General features: G+C 45.2%; 1 protein-coding gene across 1 annotated transcript in view; it reads left to right on the top strand.

Moving 5' to 3' along the window:
- The window catches only part of lonrf4 (LON peptidase N-terminal domain and ring finger 4), a gene marked incomplete at both ends in the record, with an annotated part of 91,442 nt that overhangs the window by 63,907 nt on the left and 14,012 nt on the right, over positions 1-13,523 (top strand). Inside the window, one exon of the mRNA XM_084331837.1 lies at positions 11,557-11,671. Coding sequence (XP_084187963.1) covers positions 11,557-11,671 — 115 coding nt within the window. The remainder of the gene's footprint in view (positions 1-11,556; positions 11,672-13,523) is intronic.

Genomic DNA, 13,523 nt, shown 5'->3' with positions numbered 1-13,523 from the left:
CACATTCCGACCTCTCTGACCTGGCCCCTTTTAGATGCGGTCATCTCCCCCAATATATACATCACATACATTGAAAAACCACAGATTTCTCTCAATGTGTACTTATGCACACTATAGAAGCTGGCTGAAAAATCGATTATCTTATTTCCTGATCGCACACACACACATACACACATATGGCACATGCTGATATATAGGTGAAAATAGCTCTGATTATCCCAAGACTGGTAAAATAGATTCCTTACCTCAGATCAGATGTTCTCCAAAAAGATTATTCCAATTCCTGATCGCCATTCCAAATATTGTTCGCGTTTATTGATCCAACGCTGGGTACTGGAAACACACATTCTCCGCTGTTCTGGTGGTAGGCGATTACTTGGATCGTCTCCGGTTACATGCCTGACAAGTAAAATGTGGAAGCAGGACTTTTTTTTCTCCATGCGTTTCATTCAATCCAATCCAAAGGGGTGCAGTACCATCCGGAGAGACGATAGGAGGCGGTATTTTCCCTGTTCGAGTTCAGACAGATCCCCACTGGTAACGTGAGGCTAGATTGATGAAAAATGATAATAATGAAAAAAAACGAGATCTCTCGTTTTGGCACTCAACGGTTGGCATGAACTAACGAGAAATCTCGTCGTTGGCACTAAAAGTGTTAAGAGTCAGATAGTCCTAACAGTTCTCAAGTTCTCCAGCTCGCCAGCTGCAAATGAACACTGACTGACCTCAGTCACTCGCACAATAAAAAGAAAAAAAAAGTAATGACAACATTATATTACAAGTCAATTTATTAATTATAAAAGTCCAAAACAAACACTGCAACCAAGAGTTGAACTAACAATCATTGCAGTCGTGGGCGAGTGCTCTCACCACTATGTAACTATGATTATAGTTATAGTTGAGGTTAGTTTTAACATTTGCTTAACGGTTATGGTTAAGACATAAAGTTAGGGTTAGGGTTTGATCCACAGCAGGGGAACTTAAATGTTTTCTGAAGTAAAACAAGATTTTGAATGATGTAAAATAGGTACTTATTTGTAATAGGTACACATGTCACATTTTCAATACAATACATACATATATTAATTATGGCTATATCATAACGTACATTACCATATGTACCTTTTTTCCTGTGGCCAATTAGTACTTTATTTACATATTTTAAGCAAGATCGGGTGACATTATCATATATAAATGAAAGTAGTGTGTTGGCAGTGTTGAGTTTCTACTATGATGTGAATGATATAAGTTGGTAGTGTTGAGTTTCTACTATGATGTGAATGATATAAGTTGATATTGTTGAGTTTCACTTTCTACTATGATGTGAATGATATAAGTTGATATTGTTGAGTTTCTACTATGATGTGAATGATATAAGTTGATATTGTTGAGTTTCACTTTCTACTATGATGTGAATTATATAAGTTAATAGTGTTGAGTTTCTACTATGATGTGAATTATATAAGTTGATAGTGTTGAGTTTCTACTATGATGTGAATTATATAAGTTGATAGTGTTGAGTTTCTACTATGATGTGAATTATATAAGTTGATAGTGTTGAGTTTCTACTATGATGTGAATTATATAAGTTGATAGTGTTGAGTTTCTACTATGATGTGAATGATATAAGTTGATATTGTTGAGTTTCTACTATGATGTGAATTATATAAGTTGATAGTGTTGAGTTTCTACTATGATGTGAATTATATAAGTTGATAGTGTTGAGTTTCTACTATGATGTGAATTATATAAGTTGATAGTGTTGAGTTTTTCTACTATGATGTGAATGATATAAATTGATAGTGTTGAGTTTATACTATGATGTGAATGATATAAGTTGGTAATGTTGAGTTTATACTATGATGTGAATGATATAAGTTGATAGTGTTGAGTTTCTACTATGATGTGAATGATATAAGTTGGTAGTGTTGAGTTTCTACTATGATGTGAATGATATAAGTTGATATTGTTGAGTTTCACTTTCTACTATGATGTGAATGATATAAGTTGATATTGTTGAGTTTCTACTATGATGTGAATGATATAAGTTGATATTGTTGAGTTTCACTTTCTACTATGATGTGAATTATATAAGTTAATAGTGTTGAGTTTCTACTATGATGTGAATTATATAAGTTGATAGTGTTGAGTTTCTACTATGATGTGAATTATATAAGTTGATAGTGTTGAGTTTCTACTATGATGTGAATTATATAAGTTGATAGTGTTGAGTTTCTACTATGATGTGAATTATATAAGTTGATAGTGTTGAGTTTCTACTATGATGTGAATGATATAAGTTGATATTGTTGAGTTTCTACTATGATGTGAATTATATAAGTTGATAGTGTTGAGTTTCTACTATGATGTGAATTATATAAGTTGATAGTGTTGAGTTTCTACTATGATGTGAATTATATAAGTTGATAGTGTTGAGTTTTTCTACTATGATGTGAATGATATAAATTGATAGTGTTGAGTTTATACTATGATGTGAATGATATAAGTTGGTAATGTTGAGTTTATACTATGATGTGAATGATATAAGTTGATAGTGTTGAGTTTCTACTATGATGTGAATGATATAAGTTGGTAGTGTTGAGTTTCTACTATGATGTGAATGATATAAGTTGATATTGTTGAGTTTCACTTTCTACTATGATGTGGGTGATATAAGTTGATATTGTTGAGTTTCTACTATGATGTGAATGATATAAGTTGATATTGTTGAGTTTCACTTTCTACTATGATGTGAATTATATAAGTTAATAGTGTTGAGTTTCTACTGTGATGTGAATTATATAAGTTGATAGTGTTGAGTTTCTACTATGATGTGAATTATATAAGTTGATATTGTTGAGTTTCTACTATGATGTGAATTATATAAGTTGATAGTGTTGAGTTTCTACTATGATGTGAATTATATAAGTTGATAGTGTTGAGTTTCTACTATGATGTGAATGATATAAGTTGATATTGTTGAGTTTCTACTATGATGTGAATTATATAAGTTGATAGTGTTGAGTTTCTACTATGATGTGAATTATATAAGTTGATAGTGTTGAGTTTCTACTATGATGTGAATTATATAAGTTGATAGTGTTGAGTTTCTACTTTGATGTGAATGATATAAATTGATAGTGTTGAGTTTATACTATGATGTGAATGATATAAGTTGGTAATGTTGTTTCAAGTTTCAAGTTTCTTTAATAGTTGTCATACAGAAGTACAGAATACTTTCATACAAAATGCTTCTTACTGTTACGCTCCAGAGACTGTGCTAGACAAGATAGTATCAAATAACATAGTATAGCATGTAAATTAGAAGTAGAAAATGAGGTCACAGTGTTCAGTATAGACATATTGTAACTGAGGGGTACAATTCCCTGACTGTATTGATAAGTATGGTATCATTAAACCACTACCGTCTTATGTACTTTAATTACTGGCCATACAGTACATGATATATATATATGATGAACACTTCCCACAATGAATCGGTTCCACACAAAGTTATAATTAAGTATTTATTGCAGCAAAAGGTATCCACGGGGGCTCAATAAGCTCCTGCTATGGGAGGCGGTATATTACTCCCTGATCGGCAGACGAAAAGCAGCAGCTGTAATCCCAGTATGCGTGCAGCACAGGTGAAAGCCGGCCAGTCTCTCCAATAGAGACGGGCTCGAATGATGTTCCTCACGGGTAGATCCCACAGCAGTGGGTGTAGACGATTCTTCTCCGCTCCAACAGCCTGGTCCAAAGCAATAAGAATAATAATCCAGCCGGAAAGGGGCTCTGCATTCACCGGTGTAGATCCTCCGGTGCGCGGTGGTCCACATTAACTAAGTTGAACTTGACGTTATTCAACCAATCTCTGATACTTTACTATCCTATTCGCACGCGGCTATAAGTGCTCTATTTAGACGCACGGTTTGGTCACTTCACTTGGTCGTTGACTCGTGATGAAGGCTTTACTAGTAAGGAGCGAACGATACGTTGAACAAACGTATTAGGATAAGACAAGACTCTATTTTGGGGCAAAACGGGCCCACTTCACAGCACGTTGTATCGTGGTGAAGGCTTCACTTGGGTAACTCGAACTCGAACTACTTCTGTATTCACCTGCGCCATATTTATATGTACGGGGAATAATCTAGTGCCAACCTTATTTCTGTCTCGTATTCATGGGCAAAGCCGGGCATGTACAGACATGTCTTGACTGTGGCTTTGAACTCGACTCTGGGGGCATGGCAATGGCGCTGGTGGAACGCTATCCAATAAGAGAACGAAATATTATGGTCTGTACTAGGCTAAAGGGATATTCCGTGTATATGTACAAAGAATACACAAGGGATATCAAACGATATACAAATATTATGCAATATATATCAATCAATAAATACATATATTCGGTTTAATCTGACCCTTTGTAACAGCCGCCTCCTAATTAGTCCCACCTAATTAGATAAGCAGAGACAGATTAACCGCACTGTCCACTACTCAATGTCCGTTGTGAGGGTAGGGCAGTTCACAAGTCAGGGGTCATGGTCGTCATTAAGCGAGTCGGGGAGCCTTGGCGACTCTATCAGCCTCGCCATGGGTCGGTTGTAGGTCCGCCCTTGGACGAGCAATTCTGCCGCTCTGACCTTTCCGTCGGCACCAGTGGTCACTTTGCTTACGCGGCCGGCCGGCCACGCAGCTCGGGGTAGTGACTGGTCTATGGTCATGACGACTGGACGGGATGAAGGGGGGCTTAGGAGGAAGCGGGCCTGAGACTGCTTTGATCTGTGCTTGGCTGTGCCTCCTCCTCCTCCGTCTGTTTCTCTTGTTTGCTCTGTACCCCGTTTGAGGAGGGGCCGGTGCCGGCCGCCCCGTCAAGGAGTCGCTTGGGGTGCTGGGTTCGAGGTCAGCTACATCTGGAGCGCAGCTGAGGGGGGTGGAGTTCCGAACTCCCTCTTGTGCCCACTGTTCTCTCACAGGCCTCTCGCTTAATGTCAATAGCCTCTGCTGTACGAGGGAGTGGCCGGTGTCGCTCGCCTTTGTGTGTAGGCAGCGTGTAGACGTGGGTTGACTGTCAAGTCCGTAGAGGGGGCCCTGGAGCGTCCATCCCAGTCGGGTCTGAACCGCGACTGGGCATCCTTTGGGTCCGATGTGGGCCGCCTCAATTGGGAGAATGAGGTCCGCGTGGTCGAAGCCGATGAGCAGGGTCGGTGTGGCGCCGTCGATAAGCGGTATAGGTAGTTGATGTAGGTGCACATACTTGTGGCTGGTGAAGACGTTGGTTATACTATACTGCTTCTCGGGCTGGTCCACCGCTGCTATCTTGAAGGAGACCTTTTCACCTTTTATGGTCTTCTGGTCCCTTCTGATGGTGCGTATGGTCATGGTATCTTTGACACCCCGCAGGCCCAACTGGGCTGCTGCGGAAGCGAGGAGGAGAGTCTTTTCAGACCCATCGTCCAGGACGGCGTAAGTGTCCAGGACCTTGTCCTCGTAGCTCAGGAGCACTCTGACCACTTTGATGAGCACTCGGGGGGTCCCGCTATGCTGGTCAATGTGGAGCACTCCTGTTGGTCGGTTGCCTTGGATCTTCTGGTGGGCTATTATTCTCATGTTATCCTCGCACAAGAATCGGCGGTGACCGGCTTGTGGGGGGTCAGACGCAATCCACTGCTCCATTTCGGCAATGGTCAGTTCCGGGAACACGTCGCACTGGTCCAGCCAGTGTCCTCCGCGGCAGTACGTACAGTCGATCTTCCATACCTCCTTTGCCGGGGGGTTGTCACCTGTCTGTGGTGACACAGAATCTATATGGTGCGAGTCGCACCGTGACTCCCAGTGTCTGCTGTAGCAGTCGGGACACCAGGGAGCGGTCTGGTGGAACTTTGGTACTGGTGCCACCGCCTCGGCATGGTACATTACCGCGACGGGCCCACTCTGTTGTCCTGGCTGACGCTTGTTGATGTCATGCAGGACCTCCAAGTGGGTGCCACCGCACCTGCTGCACTTCTTCTTCAAGCGGCATTCAGCTGCCAGGTGGCTGCGCGCGCAGCGGAAGCAGCGGCGGTGGTCCTTGATCCACTGACTCACCTCATCCGTGGTCAGCTTCCCGAAAGTGTCGCATTGATACAGCCGATGTTCTCCCTCACAGTACTGGCACTCAATCTTCCACTGGTCCTCTTTCGTCGAGGGGGTGTTGTGGTTCTTGTGCTGCGGTACTGATTCGGCTTGGTGCATAACGGTCTCCAACCGGCGGTTATCTGTTGATCCCCGAGGTCAGAGTCTTGGGCTTGGTCCACTCCATACGAACGTGTCGAGTCGTAGGCTACTGACCTCCCTGGCGAGGAACTCAGATAGGTCTAGGAGGGATGCCTCTGGACCGTTGGGGTCGCGGTGGTCTCTCTGCCGCCTGAAGCGCTCTTGTCGGGCGGGAAGGAGCTTCTCTAGTATCCTCTCTACATTAGAGTTAGCGTACAGTTCATAGATCCCCTTTTCCTTTTGGGACCCCAGCATCCCTACCAGGGACTGTACCTTGATAGAGAGGTCATCTAATGCTCTGTTGTCTCTGGCTGGGGGGAGACGGTCAATGTCTCTTATCTCCTGTATCACATAGTCCCATATGCGTCCATAACGTTGGTCGAGGGCTACTAGAGCCGCGGTGTATGGGGTAGTAGAGCTGGAATATGCCAGCGCTATATTGTGCGCTCTGGGCACCTTCAGGTGCTTGAGTAGGATAGCATACTTGTACGGTTCATCTGGTACGTCGGACAGCATAGTCTCTAAGCACATTCGTAGCTCTGTGTACTGTGCTCTGTTCTCGTGTGTGAAGTCCGGGAACGTCGGTGTGCCAAGGTACGATGCCATGGATGACTGGCACATCGGTGAGCGTTGGGGGAGAGGCCTCCTGGGCGAGTCTCCCCGTGCGTGTCGTCTTGGGCTGGTACTTGGTGGGTACCGAAGGTCGGGTACCCAGGTGCTGTTCCTCGGGGCTGGCGGTGCGTCAAACTCACCCGTGAGTTGAGTCGGGGGTTTGTAGCGCAGGGCCTCGGGGCTGACGTCTGGGCTGTACTGGACCTCCTGGTCCAGAGTATGTTGCTGCTGGTCGGGGCTGTACTGGGCCTCCTGGTCCAGAGTACGTTGCTGCTGGTCGGCTTGACATTCCTCCTCTTCCTCTTCCTCTTCCTCTGCTAGGACCTGGAGTCTTCTGTTCAGTCTCTCGGCGTGGTCCGGTTCTTCCCGGTTGCTGGGTCTCGTATGGACCGGCCGGGGAGGGGGTTCGGAGACGTGGACAGGATCCTCCTGTTGGCGGGGTCCCGGGTCGCTTGGTCGGGTAGGGGAATGTGTCCTAGACCCTTGTCTTGACGATCTCCGGGAGCTCCGTGCGGAGTGAGGGGGTGTCGCCATGGTGATCAATTTGTCCATCAGCTGCGCCTGCAGCCGGTCGCGCTCTGTCTCGCGCTGGGCATGGGCGGCGTCGTGCGCTGCTTCGCGCTGGGCATTGGCGGCGGCGCGCTGCGCATTGGCTGCGGCGTGCTGCGCATCGGCACGGCTTCTCTCAATGTTCTCTTCCGTCTGGAGGCGTCTGGTCTCCAGTCTTATGCGGTCGTCTTCACTCCTTTGTTGCTCCTGGAAGCGCTCTCGCTCGGTTGCAGAATGTTCGCGTTCACGGAGGGCTTGCGCTTGGAGTTGCGCGTGAAGGCGCTCTTGTTCGTCTGCAGCTTGTTCGCGCTCGCTCGTCTGTTGCGCTTGGAGTCGATCGCGTTCACCCTGAAGTCGATCGCGTTCGGTAGAGGCTGCCAGGGTGGCGATGAGTGCCTGTGCCAGCATCTTGAACGCCTCGCTGGGGGAAGACGCTGGTAGAGGTGATCGGCTTCTGGTAGTACTCGTTGGAGATCCGTTCTCCTGTCGCGTACCGAGGAGATCCATCTCCTGGGTGCGCGTCTCTTCTTGTGGTGGGTCGGGTTCCGTCCCGGGAGGGCTTTCTTTATCCTGGAGCTCTCCGGGGACTACCTCGTCGACGTTGGCGGGGGGTAAAGTCATGTCAGGTCACTCCTGGTCCCCACCGTGAGCTTGGTCAGTTACGTTAGAACCCACTAGGGTCTCTACTGGCGGGGTAGCCTGGTCGGTAGGGTTGGACATACTTTTACTATCCGCTTTAGTTATTTTATCCGCATTTAACTTCCTTTTAAAGCTAGGTATTGGACTGACAACGTAGTCCTCTAGGTGAAGAGGTGGCTGCCGTCTGCGCTCCGGGCGATCTAGCTTAGGAGAACCGTTTGTGGAGTGTTCATCATCGGCCATGTTAATATTAATATTATATTAATATTACGCTAATTCTTATCTCCGGCTCGAAGGACCAATTGTAACTGAGGGGTACAATTCCCTGACTGTATTGATAAGTATGGTATCATTAAACCACTACCGTCTTATGTACTTTAATTACTGGCCATACAGTACATGATATATATATATGATGAACACTTCCCACAATGAATCGGTTCCACACAAAGTTATAATTAAGTATTTATTGCAGCAAAAGGTACATAATATACTTCTCTATTTTACTTTGAATGCGCTTATAAGGCAAAGGAAAGTGCGTAGGCAAATCAATAATGAATGTCCATTCTCTGGTTACGCAGGAGGTAATTATACAACCTGAATCTTAGGGAATTATATCTATGGTACTCTGGGGAGGCAGCGGGAGATTCTGGTAGGGGTTTCCCACCGGTTGTAAGCCAGCAGGGGGAGGAAATGTTCGAATGCAAAGTCTGGATCCACGGGGGCTCAATAAGCTCCTGCTATGGGAGGCGGTATATTACTCCCTGATCGGCAGACGAAAAGCAGCAGCTGTAATCCCAGTATGCGTGCAGCACAGGTGAAAGCCGGCCAATAGAGACGGGCTCGAATGATGTTCCTCACGGGTAGATCCCACAGCAGTGGGTGTAGACGATTCTTCTCCGCTCCAACAGCCTGGTCCAAAGCAATAAGAATAATAATCCAGCCGGAAAGGGGCTCTGCATTCACCGGTGTAGATCCTCCGGTGCGCGGTGGTCCACATTAACTAAGTTGAACTTGACGTTATTCAACCAAGCTCTGATACTTTACTATCCTATTCGCACGCGGCTATAAGTGCTCTATTTAGACGCACGGTTTGGTCACTTCACTTGGTCGTTGACTCGTGATGAAGGCTTTACTAGTAAGGAGCGAACGATACGTTGAACAAACGTATTAGGATAAGACAAGACTCTATTTTGGGGCAAAACGGGCCCACTTCACAGCACGTTGTATCGTGGTGAAGGCTTCACTTGGGTAACTCGAACTCGAACTACTTCTGTATTCACCTGCGCCATATTTATATGTACGGGGAATAATCTAGTGCCAACCTTATTTCTGTCTCGTATTCCTGGGCAAAGCCGGGCATGTACAGACATGTCTTGACGGTGGCTTTGAACTCGACTCTGGGGGCTTGGCAATGGCGCTGGTGGAACGCTATCCAATAAGAGAACGAAATATTATGGTCTGTACTAGGCTAAAGGGATATTCCGTGTATATGTACAAAGAATACACAAGGGATATCAAACGATATACAAATATTATGCAATATATATCAATCAATAAATACATATATTCGGTTTAATCTGACCCTTTGTAACACATATGTACAATGTTCGATGCAGAATAGACGTAACTGAGTTACCATATAATATACAATACTATGCAGTGTACTAATGTACAATACTATATAGTGCAAAGCAGAAATGGGATGAGGTACAATTTAGGTACAATTTACAGTAAGGTGTACGAGTTGTAGTGCAATCCTTCATCAATAAATATAAAGTCTGGGGAGTGGGTGCTACAGTGTGTTTGTTTAAAGTGAGTGTGTGCTATAAAGTGTGGGGAGTGGGTGCTACAGTGTGTTTGTTTAAAGTGAGTGTGTGCGTGTGGATGTGTGTGCTATGTGCGTTTGATGGTTGTTGTTGTGTAGTGTTCATTGTTCGTTGAGCAGCCTGATGGCCTGGGGATAGAAGCTTCTTCTGAGTCTTTCTGTGCTCGCCTTGAGACTCCGGTATCGCTTGCCTGACCGCAGCAGTTCAAAGAGGCAGTTGTTCGGGTGACTGGAGTCTTTAATGATTCTCTTAGCCTTGCCCCTGCACCGCTTGTTGTAAATGTTCGGCTGAACGTGTCACTCTTTGTAGTCTGCTTCGGTCTTGTGCAGTGCTATTCCCAAACCAGGAGGTGATGTTGCCAGTCAGGATGCTCTCTATTGTACATGAGTAGAAGTTCTTAAGGATCTTCTGACTGACTTGGAACTTCCTTAGGCGCCTGAGGAAGTAGAGGCGTTGTCGTGCCTTCTTCACAACACTGTCAATGTGTGTGGTCCATGTCAAGTCCTCGGATATGTAGGCTCCGAGGTACTTAAAGCTGTTGACTCTCTCAACCGGTGCCCCGTCGATGCTGAGGGGGCTGTAGTCCTTGACCCCCGACCTCCTGAAGTCCACAATCATCTCCTTTGTTTTGCTGACGTTCAGGGAGAGGCTGTTTTCCTGGCACCATCCCGCCAGGACCTTGACCTCTTCCAGGTAGGCCCTCTCGTCGTTGGCAGAGATCAGGCCCACCACCACTGTGTCGTCAGCAAATTTGATGATTGTGTTGCTACTCCGCTGAGCCACACAGTCGTTTGTGTACAGGGAGTAGAGGAGGGGACTCAGAACACAGCCCTGGGGGGCCCCTATGTTGAGGGTGATGGATGAGGAGGTGCAGTTGCCTGCTCTCACCACCTGGGGTCTGCCCGTCAGGAAGTCCAAGACCCACTGGCAGAGGTCATAGTTCAAGCCCAGGTCCCTGAGCTTGGCTATGAGTTTGGAGGGGACTATGGTATTGAATGCCGAGCTGTAGTCGATGAATAGCATTCTCACATAGTTCCCCTTCCTCTTGTCCAGGTGTGATGCTGCTGTGTGCAGCACATGGGCTATGGCGTCCTCCGTGGACCTGTTGGGGCGGTATGCAAATTGCAGGGGGTCCATGTTGATGGGGAGGGAGGAGCAGATGTAGCCCTTTACTAGCTTCTCAAAGCACTTCATGGCTATGGAGGTGAGAGCTACAGGGCGGTAGTCGTTGAGGCAAGCAGGCTTGGATTTTTTGGGTACAGGGATAATAGTGGACTTCTTCAGGCAGGTGGGGATGACAGCCTGTTCTAAGGACAGGTTAAATATGTCAGTGAATACCGGGGCCAGTTGGTTGGCACAGACTTTTAGGACGCGGCCGGGGATGCCGTCCGGTCCTGCTGCCTTCCTGATATTCACTTTTTTAAAGGTCCGCCTCACCTCATGCTCTGTTACCCTGAACACTGAGTCTCCATCAGCAGTTTATACTATGATGTGAATGATATAAGTTGATAGTGTTGAGTTTATACTATGATGTGAATGATATAAGTTGATAGTGTTGAGTTTATACTATGATGTGAATGATATAAGTTGATAATGTTGAGTATCTACTATGATGTGAATGATATAAATTGGTAGTGATGAGTTTCTACTAAGTGTCTCTGCTCCACAGGTTGTTCTATGAACCCGTCACTACGCCCTGTGGTCACACCTTCTGTAAGAACTGCATTGAGATGAGTCTGGACCACACCCTGCGCTGCCCGCTCTGCAAGCAACCCTTACAAGAGGTAACTGGTGAACTAAGTACATAAACCATCAAATTAGAGCTGCAGTAGGCAACTTTGAAGCAATTAGCAAGAGTATGTTCATTGATTGATTTTTACATCTGATTGATTATTGATGCACAGAGCTGTCGTTTTTGGCCAATCAGATGTTTTTTTTTCTTCCCCGAGTCGCATCAGAAAACGTAAGAACACCATTACTTTCCTTGTCATAGAGTACACACAATGAGCTAACCACCTACCCATTCGAATATTTTATTGAATTGTATTTAGCTTAAAGGTCCCGTGTCTTATAAATGGCCTTTTCCAGTGTTTAGCATTGTTTTCTAGCAATGTGGGGTTGTATCAATCGGGTCTGTGTCTCTAATTCTCATTTTGGCTCATCAGTCCAGTCTCGAGTTCACGAGATCCTCCCTCACTGAACTAAGCTATTCTGAATTTTGCGTACCTGTGACATCCAAGAATTCTCATCTGCATAACTAACGCCCCCTCTATGGTTGTAGAACTAATGCCCCCTCTACTTGTAGCCACACTCAACCATTTGCTCAACAACAGAGCGAGTGGAAATACTGACACTTTGGTTGACATGGTGTGGGTGCCGACAGAGAGATCAGAGAACGAGCGAGCGAGAGAGAGGGAGAGAGGGAGATAGAGAGGGAGAGAGAGAGAGAGAGAGGGACACGGAGCATTTACACACACACTCCCGACCGCGCGCGTGGGGAAACACACACGCAGTCAGGAGCACTTGCATATCACTGTCAAACTGCTGCAAAATGTCATTGCGCACGCTCCCACGCGCGCGCCCGTATTCCGATCCGTGCAATAATATTCACAGAGGTATATATTGTCATTTGAAACAAGTTACCAATGCATTGTCCTGTGGGATTATGCCCCCCCCGCGGCGAAATTAATCAGTATCCCCCTCAATCTCTCTATGTCTCTCTCTGTCTGCCAGTGCAGACTGTGGGTGACTGTCACTCAAAGCGCTTATGGGCGGAGCCCAGGCCAAAACAGCTTGAAATCTTGAAGTGAAAAAATTCTGCTTTAGAGTACTTGATTAGAAATACAAAACAATGCATTTTTGGGAAAAAAACCTTACAGATGTGTTCCATAGACTCACAGGAATTGTGTAACATTGCCCAAATAGTGAAAGGAATAGCAAAACACAGGACCTTTAACACATTGTCCACCATGCATTGTACCCATCCTTGGGCCCAGTCTGCCAGTGATGTAACCCTATGGAGATGTTTACCTTCTTTGCAGGGCTATAACTTTTTAAATATTATAGCTATATCGACATTACTATCGCCCCTTCAACATCGGGTATCTATCGTTCCGGATGTGGGAACGTTATATTTTTTCATTCGTACATTGTCGTGTTAATACCGTCGTGAATATAAGTATGTTTTTAAGGTTTTTTGCAGTAATTCCTAAAACGCGAGTTATAGGCCCCAACGCATATGATAGATTATCGATTGGCGTTTCTTTCCTATACACGCTATATACAAAAATTCAAATGTATATGATCGGTATACATTATGCTTCATCATGCGTGAAGGAAAGGGGGGTGGGGGTCGTTTATAATTCCTTGATCGTCAGTAGCGTCTTTTTTTTTTACTATGGGTTAATACGTTGATCAGATGGATTTCAGTGAAATAAATAAACAATCGGGCTGAAAATAACGTTAGATTCCTCTTACCGTTCGCTGATGAGACTGGAGGAAAAATATTTGAATTATTTGACGTCGATCTGCTAGATCCATTTACCGTTTGTATGACGCAATAAACGCCGAAATCATATTGATTATTGCGTTTCGAAAGCAATCCCAATGCACTTGATTGTGTCTCTTGATCCACGT

The sequence above is a fragment of the Notolepis coatsorum genome, assembly GCF_963971535.1.
Source record: "Notolepis coatsorum genome assembly, chromosome: 16".
NCBI classification, from domain to species: domain Eukaryota; kingdom Metazoa; phylum Chordata; class Actinopteri; order Aulopiformes; family Paralepididae; genus Notolepis; species Notolepis coatsorum.
This window is presented reverse-complemented; position numbering and strand designations above follow the sequence as displayed.